Source organism: Calidris pugnax, unplaced genomic scaffold (genome assembly GCF_001431845.1).
Source record: "Calidris pugnax isolate Ruff unplaced genomic scaffold, ASM143184v1 scaffold219, whole genome shotgun sequence".
Taxonomy (NCBI): Eukaryota; Metazoa; Chordata; class Aves; order Charadriiformes; family Scolopacidae; genus Calidris; species Calidris pugnax.
Window position 1 is genome coordinate 2,101,658 of NW_015094507.1, and position 12,537 is coordinate 2,114,194.

The 12,537-nt window shown below is 41.7% G+C and overlaps 1 protein-coding gene across 1 annotated transcript in view; it reads left to right on the plus strand.

The window, feature by feature from the left end:
* Positions 1-295: 295 nt before the first annotated feature.
* PELI1 (pellino E3 ubiquitin protein ligase 1) overlaps positions 296-12,537 on the plus strand; it is a 31,958-nt gene continuing 19,716 nt past the window's right edge. Inside the window, exon 1 of the mRNA XM_014964763.1 lies at positions 296-441. Coding sequence (XP_014820249.1) covers positions 387-441 — 55 coding nt within the window. The 5' untranslated portion in view covers positions 296-386. The remainder of the gene's footprint in view (positions 442-12,537) is intronic.

A 12,537-nucleotide genomic window follows, 5' to 3' on the forward strand; every position in this document is an offset into this window, starting at 1 on the left:
AGTTGCTCTGCGCCGGGAGTACTGTCTGGACACGAGTATATGCTGTATTCAAAGACGTGTTATCTGTGCTTTTCTCCAAATGCTTTTATTCCAGTAGACACTGAGCCAACACTGATAAACCTCTAGGAAACCATTCTTGACAGGGGCTGTGGGCGACAGGTAGGCTTCCCAGCTCTGCCTCTCCCAGCTACCAGTTTTCAATTGGTGATGCTAGCCCTTTGGTGCCAATGTGGATGGGGCTTAACCATATGGTCTCGCTCTCGCTTTCTCTCGCAGTGTTGAAAAATGTTGTCCCGTCTGCACTAGCAGCTAACTGATCTCAACCCATTGTTGACAGCCACCATCATCAACAGGTCCTTTTCCCTCTGCCAGCCTGGCTTTTGATTATGTATCGTAAATCCAAGTGGAAGTGCGGTTACAATCTCGCGGTTCTTGGACACGGTGAGTTTACTTCTACACAGTTGCTCTAAGAGAACAAACTTTCCTCCTTGCACCTGAACCTCCCTGTCTGAAAAATGTCAGGGGAAAGATTCAGTTACTACTTCTAGAATTCCCTCAAAACACACCTTTCATTTACCTCTTAAGATTTTGAATGAGATTAGTTGTAAGAAGTCCAAGTGTAGAACAATGCAAACTATTAGTACTGTCTTGCTGTTACTGTCCATAATGGTATCTGTTCTCTAAACTTTTAATTTTTTTTCAAGTTAGGGAATGCTTTAAGTTGTTCATTGGACAGCTTCTTGCTACAGCAGCTACCCCCATCTTTTATAAAGCTGCAGATTACATTGGAGAGGTGGCTGCTAAGCTGTACCAAACTGTACTTTGAACATGCCCTAGTGTTGGATTTCTACTGAAGGTTGTTTCTTGAGGCTCTGAGCTGAAATAACACTTGCTGCCTGCTGCGAGTGATGTTTTCTCCACCTCATCTCTCTGCACACACATGGCCTTCCTTTCCCAGGTCCAAGTTGTGCAGCCTCGCATCCTTCTTGGCTCCAGACCTGCTGACCAGAGTTTTGTCCACGTGCTGACTTTTCTCACTACACCCAATACAAACAAATTTTTAATAACAGGTGTTTTCGAAGAGGTTTAGGGAGCTGTCTCTTAAGTTTTGTCATTAGGCCGACTATATGCCCTTCTGATGTGGTGGGCTGAAAATTCTTGCGTGGCTTTCTGTAGCTTTGTCTGTGAATATATCTGTGGCTTGTTCTTTTTCCTGAGCCCTCTGGTTTGAGGACAACAGCTGCACCAAAGTAATAATGTGGTGTTGTGAGAAGATCAACTTTTCCTTGCTTGGACCAGTTTTCATACCAAGTTAATGCTAGTGGAATTAAAAGTACAGCCTCAAGTACAATGGGTGTAATTAATGGTGAGGAGACTTTTGGCATTATGACTTTGAAAATGTTTACAATTTTATTTTGCATCTGGGGGGATTGGAGCAAATAGGCATGAGATGCTAATCGTAATAATGTTTTTCATGATCAAAGATATCAGTACTTCAATGGCTGCTATTTTTGTTTAAACTGCCAAGGTCCTAAAACTGTTTATGAGCAGTCAGTATTGGTGGTTAACAGCCCAAAACATTTTAAGTATAGAAAACTCTACTTCATTATTTATTTCACGTGAGTTTGCTGACTTGGATTCATGCTGTATATTTCCTTTATTTTCTGATCAGCTCTATATTCTGTTGTGGCCCCGGGTTTGCTGTGAGGTTTCTCTTGTGAGTGGATTCTTACTTCAAAAGTACTTAACTCTGCTGGTGCTTTTCAAGGTGAAGCTCAACAGATAGTACAGTATGGTCCGGAGCTTTAATAACAGTGTAGCTGTTAGAGCTTTGTTTTATCCATTTTAGGGTCTCATCCGTTAGGAAGAACTTTCTACCTAATGAAACAGGGTGGGTCAGAGAGGAAGGACCATGTTCAAGTACTTGTGTACTTAAGAGTGTCATTCTTGAAGAGCTGTGGACCACAGTTGAAGCTGGTGACTTGAGAAGCTGGAAGGTTTCTGGCGTGTGAGCGTTTCATCTCTTCAGACAAACAGTACGCAACCTAAATACTATAACTGACAGTGAACATCGTCTCTGACGGGACTGTAATTATTCCGAATGTCTAGGGCTTATCCAAAATCAGAGTGGTGAATGAAATTACACGTCCAGCCCAGGTCTGCTCTAGTAGAGTCTTGCTTGGGTAGGGTGATAGCGATCTTGCTTACGCTGGTTAATTCAGTTGGCTTCGATGCAGTTGAATCCTTGCTTGCACCTGCATAATGAGGCTCAGGTATCAGGTTTGGTGAGGTGATCTGGGAGATGAACAAAAAAAGAATGTGGACTTTAGTTTCTTTTCCTTGCTAAGTATGCTTTTACTTTTTTTATTTTTGCACAGTGTGCCTAGAAACAAAGCCCTACTGCTCAGTACAATTGGTCATCTGTTAAACAGATGAGCTACAAACCTCAGTTTTTATTTTTTTTGAAACATTGTGAAGGCTTAATATAATAATAAAAAGAGAGAGAGAACTCAGTCTGTTGCTACATTACTGCGCCAGGAAATAATCCTTCCTCCCTGACCAGTTCCTTAACTGTTTCAGCCATGGTATGATGTAGTTTTATTAACAATGGCTTTATTTAGATTATCCTTTTAACTAATGGTTTTGGCACACTTTAAAAAGGCACTTAAGGAAGAGGATCTTGTTGCAGTATTCCACTCTGGGCTAAACTTACAGGCTGCAAGTGTGTAAATATATATATTTTTTAAATTTAATTACAGATTCTTCATTTGTACCGCAGTAAAACCCATCTCTGGAGCACGTTGAGTTTGCAAGCAGCTATCCAAAAGGCTGAAGTTTTGCTAAAGGATGCAGTCTTCTGTAGGCTGGAGCTGGTTTAGATTACTCTGTGCATTTCTGGTTGGAAAGAGATTTCACGTTGCTTCTGATTAACAAAGAAGCTTTTCTTGTGATCTTGGATTTCAATTGGGTGCTGCTTCACAGGGAATTTTGATTGTAGTATTTCAGTGCCCCTTTCTGTTAGATCCTCTGCCATCTTTGCTTCAGTTTTTTATTCTGGACCTTTATTTTTTGCAGGTAAAGACAAGTCTTGCTGCTTCAGTGTATATACCTATAGTGCTGTTGCTTTGGGGAGAGGGGTTGCAGCCTTTCTTTTTCTCTTTAACTAATTTTTACTTTTTAGGTAGACTGCTATATCTAAAGTTAAGGAATAAGCACCGTGCTATAACTTTTGGGAAACCCAGACATCTAAATCTGTAAATAAAAAATTAGTAACACGTGAGGATGTTTGGGTGGAAATCACGTTTATTGCAATTGCATTAACCTTTTCATTGTGCTAAGTGACTTGAAAAGACAGGTCTAGATATAAAAAGGAGCCCAGTAATTCCTAAACTTCCATCTCTTAAGAACAGGACCGACTCTAACATTAAAAGGAGGACCAAGGACAAGTACAAACCCAGTGACTCCAAGTTGGAGTTTTTAAAATCCCAATCCAGCAAATAGGAGCAGTAAAAAAAAAAAAGCTCTCTCCAGCAAAACTGGGAAGGTGCAGTTATTCCCAGGAGTGGTGCTCAGCTCTAATTCACGGTTCTTGTCAGGCCAGTTTCAAGACTGAAGCTTTAAGTAAACAGTTGCACTCCTGCACTTTGGCTCTGATGTTTGTGTCCTTCTCTTAAATATTTTTTTTTTAATTGGATAATTCTTTGTTTGTTTCTCGTTTCTAATATGACAAAAGCACCTATAACTTTGATAGATTTTAAATATGATGACAATTATATATAGCTGTGTATCTGGTCACATTGATTTTAAAGTGAAAACTTTCTTTAGAAGACAGCTTTTTTGTATTTGCTTATTTTTATTGGGGTTCTTATTTGTTTTTTGGGGCTTAATGGGGGAGTTTTCTGCAATTAAAATGAAGTGCTTCTGTTTTAACCAGGAAAAAAGTTTGTCAGTTTGGAAGTTGTTACTAAAATCAAGATGCTTCACCTCAGAAACCAATAAAATTGTTGGAGCTGATACACTCCATACTCTGGTTTTGTAGTGCTCTGTAGTGTTGGTAGCATTTGAGTTGTTTGGTGCCACTGATCTTGCATCTTTCTGTCCCAGCAGTCATGTTTACAGACGAGGAATAAGTGCTATAAAAGAGGGGCTAGAGGAGGGTGAGCTTGTATATTTATTTGTCTAGTTCAGAGTTTATTTTGGGGATGCACGCTTTCATCAGAGAAATGCCAGAAGTACAGAACGACTTGGAGTTTTTAAAAGAGGGGTTTTTTTAAGTCCAACAGTGGCTGCAAAGCCAGAGAAAGGGAAGAAAAATATATATCTTCTCTAAACAGAAAGGATTACTTCTACAGCCGGTGCTGAGGTTGCTGTAGTGAGACTGAGCACCCTTTGAAAACTTGTTTTGGAAATTCTAAATGCCAAAGCCCGCGGAGTTACGTGGAGGCAATACACGGTACTAAGGCAGCAGCTTGCCCATTAGTTGTCTCAAGCTCATAGCCTTTCTCCCACTTGCCTGACTTGTTTTGGTTGGTTAATAGCAAATGGGCTGTGCTGACTTTGCCGTACAGGTAGTTCCTTAGTACTTAGCACGTCTGGTTTATAGTTAATTGCTTGAATGGGCTTGCTCAAATGTTTTTCTCTGCTTTAAATTTGCGTTGGTCCAGGAGCTAGAATGTGGTTGGGCATCTCTGCTGAGTCTGGGTAGTAACTCCTTAAGGTGGCCAGCTCGGTTGCCGGTGACTGTTCATACCCTCTGCTGCTGCCTGGTGTTCTTCTGCTCTGCAAACAGATGACATGAGGAACCAGAGAGTGGTCAGGGTTGGAAGGGACCTCTGGAGATTGCTTTGTCCAACCCCCTGCCAGAGCAGGTCCACCCAGAGCAGGTTGCACAGGAACGTGTCCAGGCAGGGTTTGAATGTCTCCAGAGAAGGAGACTCCACCACCTCCCTGGGCAGCCTCTGCCAGGGCTCTGCCACCCTCACAGGAAAGAAGCTCCTCCTCACGTTCAGAACTCCTTGGACAGGAGGATAACTAATGACAAGCAGCAAGTTGAATGTGAGCGGGACTTCTACAAACCTTTATGTGAACGAGGCACTGCTCTGCTCACTATGAGCAGCTTTTAGTCATCTGGAGAAATGTTCATAAACAATGTCAGTCCTGAGAGGGCCAAGCTACCCCTAAAAACTTCCGAAGAGCCAGATTTCCTGCAATGAATCGCTCTGCACTGAGCAGCTGACTAAAAAAGGGCAAGTGAAGCAGCTCCTCTGTACTAGATTATTACTGTTAAGTTTGCTATACTAGAAAAACAGGACTTCAGGTTTCCGAGGTACTCAGGAGCACACTTGAAGATACTCTGGTATCTGGAGTGCTCGGTGTGGGTTAAAGTGGAGGCTTCTCTCCACCTCTTTCTCAAGATGCAGCAAGGAAGAAGTCTGTATTATATTAACCAGTCGCTTTGGTTAATAAATAAACGCATGCTGTAAATCATGTGAATTTGATTTCAGAACTGTATAAAGTACTACTGTGTTCTGAATCATCTGGTGCTGTTTATAAATTACTCAGTAGTGGTGCTGTCAAGACTGCGACTTGCTGTGGCTCTATGCTCTCTTCCGTGTATTTGCCCAACAGTGTTTTCCTATTTCCTGAATGGAAAAACTTTTTCTTTGAGAGAAAATGATTAATTTCTTTACTGCTGAAAGCCTGCCTCTCAGTGCTTACAGGTACAAAGTGCAGAGCCCAAGATAATGGCTAAAATGAGTACGTGAGTGTTAAGATACTTTTGCATTTATCTTTGCAGGTCAGAAATGCCTGAAATGGGAAAGAGATATAGATTTTCCTTCATGTGTGTGTTAATTCAAATCCAGTCCAGTCTGTAACTGGTTTTGAGGCTTGTTCAGGTAACTTGGAAATACAAGCTAGCGTCCACAGAGAATCGGAGAGAATATTATGCTTGAGAATATTATGTGGGAAATACATGAAACTGCAATGGGTGATGAGAAATACACTGAACTTGTGTCCCCAAACCTAAATTTTACCGATTTGTACCGATTTGATTTCTAGGCCAAATCTTGATAGTTTGCGTCCAGAGTTCTGTTGAGTTTGGATGAAGGAGGACCATAATTTTTTCACTTCAGGAGCACTTTCCTCACTGATGCAATTACTAAGAGTTAAATTGCTGTCTGGCTAATGTAATTTTGTTAGGGTTAGTGATGTGACTTAACATCATGGAAAAAGCAAGGGCAGTCCATGAAGCTACTGGCTGAACGTGTTAATGCTCCCTAGCAATGGGGACACGCTTTGGCTATTGCTGGAAGAGCTTTGGCTGGATGCTGACTGTCCACATCTCTGTGCTCTACCAATTTGAAGTCATTTTTGTCTTCACATGCTAGATTTTTGTCTGATTTTTCTTTCCTTGGTGACATACTCTGAGAGGATAAAAAGCCATACAGATTCTGCAGAGTGTGGTTATTTAAAAAAAAAAACACAACCAAATGTGCCACTATCTCTGTACAAAAATACTTGTTGGTGTTTTTCAAAAATGTATCATATGACTTGAAAATGTTTTTTCTGAGTTCTTCTGGTTGTAGCTGAAGACTATACTGTCTTAAAGTTGCCATGTTTAGCCAGATACCTTCTCATATTTGAAGGTAATGTTTTTCTGTGTACATAGCAAACTGAAAAATTGAAACTAGTGACACCTTGAAAACTTCCAAGTCAAATGTTAAACATAATGATTTATAGCTTCCTAGGGTCAGACCAAAGTCCCTTGGGTCTCTACAGTAGTACAGCTCTATCTCCCTGCTTGAGGTATTCTGTTTTTTGGTGAGAATATATTTGGGACAATAATGCCAATAATGTTGCATGTAACAACAGCCAAAAGTACTCGCCAGCTTGCACCTTGAACCTGGCAACAAAAAACTGGATTCCTTTCTCAACCAAGGAATAAAATTGAAGGATGGCATCCCTAGCACTGAATTCTTACTACTCTTTGACCTTTTTGGTGTCAGGTGTTAGTGCCCACATAGAGGTAAAGGAAAAGTGCAACTGCCTGTTTATTTTTATAAGCAGCAAACCTCTTATCCAAATTGGATTAGAAGTGTGGGAAGTAAAGTATTGCTCCTCTCTAGATGTGCTGCATCATCAACTGCCCGTGGGATCATAAAGGAAAGAAAAAGGGTATAATTGAATAGCATGGGATTTTTTTCTCTGATTGGTAGCAAGCTAGGAACAGGTAAGTGAGGAGGTGGAGGAGATATTTGAACTTTGTCCTGTTTGAATTGCTGGCTGCAAGAGGTGATTAACATGGAAGCTTATGCATGCAAAAAGTTAGTTTGTGTTTATGTATAAATGCAAGTTGTATTAGCGCAAAACCTAGTTAACTTTATCATTAAGAGAGAGCTTTTGATGTATTTGGAGAGATATTAATGTATCTCCATTAGAAATCTATTGCAGAGGCAAAGTAATGAATTCTTGTTCTCCTTGGTTGTTTTCTAAAGTGACCTTTGTTCTGTACCTGAGCTTGTACAACACTATTTAAAATATTCCTAAATAGAAGTGTTTGAATGTGAGAAATAGGGGAACCTGAGGTGCAGAACCAGCCATTTATGTGTAGGGCTATAATATATCTTAGCTGGCCACGATAAAACCTGACACTTGGCTTGCAGAGAGTAGGCAGACTTCTGACACCTACCTAGAGGTATGTGGGTCATCTGCTTTTATATGTAAATGCTGGAGGTGATAGGTTTAGAAAGGGGCAGGTTTTGTACCTTATATAAAGACTATCCAAAATGTGAAGTTGTGAGGAGGAAGGATATAGTAAGATGGTACATTTATTGCCAGTGAGTTACAAAACACTCAGATATGAACGACAGACTTGGGACATTGGCATGCAGAGGTGAGGAGAGCAGTATGGGGGTTATCCAGCACTTTTTTTTTTTTAAACTGGAATTGCAGTTGAACTACAGTCAAAATGGTGAGTGTCAAGAGGGTAGTAACACCGTGGTGAGGAATTTAGGATAAAGCAGAGAGAAACTCTATTGGATAAACTTGGCTTTTGTGCTTCACAACCTCTCTGAGGGAAAAGGCACTTATTTTAAGGTATCCATTTGTGTGATGTGGGAGTTGAATAGAAACTGTACTGAATAGTTTTTAAACTTTGTCTCTCTTAGCATGATTTTTTTTTCCTAAAATGTGAGTGTGCAGAGCCTGGGCAGTTATAGCTGAATTTCTATAACTGAATACTTTTTTCTGTCTTTTTTTTTTTAATTTTTGCTAATCTATGTGAAATGTTCCTCATCCCTGAAAGTGAGACGAAGATGTGTTAGTATTTCTAGCGACTGTCTTAACTTTCTCTGAAGAAGTCTGTGGTCAAACCATCTAGCTTTGTGGGAATGAAAACTTTCAGGTAACGCAGGTTCAGCTAGTTCTAGAAGGTACCTTAAAAGTTTTGCAAGCGGGAAAGCTATGTCTTGGAAATGAATTCAAGTTGGGCCTCCCTTTATTTAGGGGAAACCATAATACCTGAAGCTCAGTGAATCTGAGTTCTGTTGTTCAAAGAATGCAGAACCACAGCTAAAAAGTTCTTTGAGGAAGCACTTGTGCATAGCCCGGGTTAATTGAACTTGCAGATACGGTGTTTGGCTTGCAGAGATTTCAAGATCCAGAAATATTCTGGGAGAACTTAAAAATAATAATAAAAAAAAAAACAACCTTTCACAATAGCTGTTTCCAGGTACTTGGGAAACTCAAGTTGGCTGTCTTGGAAAGAAGCCTGGTGGAACTACAGCTGCGTGTTTCTGACTTAGCAGATGGCTTACATCAGTTTGGCCTTTGCGGAAACAAATGTATTTACTTCAGAATGATGCCTTACCTATTATCTTTTCGGTCTTGGATTTTTAGGAATCAAGCATGTCTGATGCTTCAGGCCATCGTGGATCAGCCAGGTGAGGGGTCATTTTAAGAGCAGCTCGAGTCACGAATGTCTGTCTCAGGCCATGATTGCAGTGAACAGAGTTCTGGAGTGTCAGAGCTGAGCTGCTTATTGGGACACGTTTCTGTTCAGAAGCTTGTTGTAAAACACAGGGTACGCCGTGGGTCTCACCCTTTCAAGTGCTTAATCAGCCCAAACAATCTTTGGTGTGGTTACAGCAAGCTCTTTGCTGTAATTTTTGCCAATTGTTTTATTTTAAGCAAACGTTGAATCAAACAGTCATAGGAAGGCTGTGAACAAACACGAAGCTCAGACTGGTCTGAAAGACTCCTTGTCATCTGCAGTTCTCCAACGTTTGGTCCGCCTTTCCTATTTCCTGAGGGAATGTGTGTCTGGAGAGGCTATTTCGTACATAAAGTTCCCAAATCTCTTGCAGTAATAGCTGGAGATCTGGGAAGCCACTGAATGGACTGAATGACCTCCTGAATTATCTTGCGAAGTCCCTTATGAAGAAAGGAATTGATGCAACCTCATGGAAATATATAAGCACGTAAAAGTCAGTAGTCCTGCTGTCCTGTAGGTATTTCTTTATTCCTGCCTGAAATTCCTTCAGCTCACAGTAAGGTTAACTATGAAATATGTTCTCAGTGCAAGGATCAGGAATCTTTCATGCGCTTTTCTTAACGAGGTCTCTGCCCTATAGGAAGTTGAGAGTCCTGAGTGGGTATAGGGCTAAAAGCTGTATGTGCCTGCTGAAGCAGAGAGCAAGCTGGAGACAAAGGGACGGTTGTTTTTCAGTCTGCAGGATGGGAAGTGGATTGATGGTAACGTGCTGTCCTTGAGTGGAAAGGGCTTCCCTGGTGTACCCAAAGAGCGGGCACGCAAAGATCTAAGGGTGGAATGGGGCTTCATAAGAAATGCTCTTTGGGTTTGTCTGATGGCAAAGGATGACTCGTGTCATGGGAAACACTTCTCGGCAGGGTTGATGATTTGTTGCCTCTCTGTAGCTAGGCTACTGCAGCTTCGGCCACGAATTGCTCCACAGTTGCCTAAGGATCACTGTAGCTTTTGGCTGCTTTGGAGTTGGCAAATCCCTTTGAAGGAGAACTTGCTGTGCCTTAAGAACTTGAGATTCTACTTAGATCTCTCTTACTCAACTGTCCTGCCAGTCTAACGAGCCTTTCCCTCCTCTGCCAGAAGTGGTCAGTGTGGAAGAGCTCGTAAAGTACCATGCACCCTTCGTGTTGTGGCAACTTGAGATGCAGCAAAGCGTTCTCTGAAAGCTGTAGCTCTAACAATGGACCTTTGTTTGCTCGGCCCTTACAAGAATTTTCTTATTTCTTGCCACAAGGCACCACACAGTAGTGCAGGGGATTAGGTAATTTCCTTCCCTCCTCCTCTTCCTGCAGATTATTTGATTAACATTTCTATTGTGTGCTCTAATTAGCATGTTCTTGGCTTCAGGCTGCTTTTCCCCATGCCATAACCTCCTTAAAACACTGTAGTATGACTTTATTAACTGTGTAACATGGGAACTCCTTTCACAGGGGTTATACACGTGACATAACACAATGAAAGTTTAACGGGGCTGGCAAGTCAGTAGTCTTCCCCCCCTTTCTTCTTCCCCCATGTCCCTGGGGTTGGACTTTTGGGTACCCCCTAACTGCATTCATGCTTTTCAACACAGGAAGTATTTGGGATTTGGGGGCATCATTGGATTTGGTCAGAGTTCAACCACTGACTTTCGTGGGAAACTGAGCTAAGGTGGGGTATAGTGTGTGTTCAGCCTTCTGTATTGAGTGTACAAATCTACTTCCCCCTTGGGAACACTACAGATCCTATTCTTCCATGGGTTTGCTCTCCTTTCTCAGTGTTTCCTTCGGTATCCTTTCCTCTGTACCCTGCCTGTGGCAATTTCAAGCACTCATCCTGTCTGGGTTTTTTATCCCACTGCCTGTTTTGTTAAATAAAAATACCAACAGAGACATGTTTAAAATGTCCTTCTTAAAATTTAGGGGTGATATACTGATCAGGTTAAGTTTGAGGAGTTTGCTGCTTGGCTCCCTGCACGGTAAGGGACATAGTATTGCCCTTTGCTTGTATCTGCGAGGCTGTCTTTTTAACTGATAGAGCTAGAAATTCATTCCTCTTCAAAGCTCATTTTGAATGTCAATGTGAAATCACGTAATTATATCAAACTGTACAGCATCTGCTCGTGAGTCAGATAGAAGAACATGACGATACAGCCCTTTATTTCTTTAACAACTTCAAGGAAAGAACCTCCCCTGCAGTTAAGCATCACTTCATGAAATTAGCAGTGATATCTTGGGCTACAGATTTCATTGTTTTAGTCTGGCATGGTCGGCAGTATCTCTGCTCCAGAAAAAAAAAAAAAATCCGATAGCTTGCCTAGCGACAGCACGCTTCCTGTCCTCAAGGCAGAGCACAGGTCTTGTGTGGAGTGGAAATCATTAAGCCCTCCTCTTAATAAAAGTGAGGGACAACGTTGACACAGGACTGGGTGAGTAGAGTGTGCCTGGGAGTAAACACAGGCAGGGAAACAAAGCAGTTGGAGCTCTGCAAGGTGAGGTTCAGAGGCAGCAGTGTGTCTAAAGGTGAAATAAACCCTCAAGACTGCTTTAAGACAGGGACAGCGTGCTATGAAAAGAGCATAATGTGGTGTATTTGCCCAATACCAGAAGACTCTGCTCCAGAATACCTTGGGTCACTAATAGGAAGGCAGGTGGGGTGCAGAGATAAGGACTCTTATCTGTGGCAGGCTGGGTTGGGCAACAGAAGGCATTTCCACCTCCAGTTGCTCGTTCTGTAACTTCTTGTGTGGCTGCAGCATCAAGCAATCCACAGGTTTATTCATCTGGACTTTGAGCAGTGGCCTCTGTAAGAGGAGATAATAAAGGAGCTCTAGAAGCAAATTAGTCTTAAGTTCTTCTTTTCAGACTAAATGCTTCTGAAACAGTAAAACTGGAGTGTTATGGGCGGAAAGTAATGATGCGTAGAAGTGGTCATACCAATGGGACTTATCGTTGCTGTTGTGTTTGTTGGGTCTTTTTTTTTTTCCTTAAAAAAAGGCACAAATGCCCAAAACCAAACCCTTAGCCCTGCCTGAAACAGTTTGAAAGCTGCCAACCTTGTATGTATTGTATGAATGTATTTCAACCTTGTATGAATGTATTTCATGCTGGCATGAAATATAAAATACTTGGAGGTGATGGGGGAGGTTGGAGTAGGTGATGCTTCCACCGCAGTGAATGGTGCCATTTTGGGGTTCTGCAAGCTAGCAGTGGAAAAGCTGGATTCACCTGCCAGTAAAGTGAGTGCCTCTATTTTTTTGGCAAGGAGAAGGGTTCAACTTTAATCTCAAGATGTGGCTTGATGAGTCCTGGCTTTACTGATGAGATTGATGCGGGAGGTTCCTATCCCCTCACTTGGGTTGCCACAGTGGGTTTACAGAATAACCCGCAAACAGATTAGCAAAATGATTTGGGTTAAAACACTTGGGGCTTGTGTGTTGTGCTTTGGTTTTTCCTAAGCCTGTTTCCAGCTCAGCAATCTGACAGCTGTGATAATGACCCGTGCTGTCTGAGATC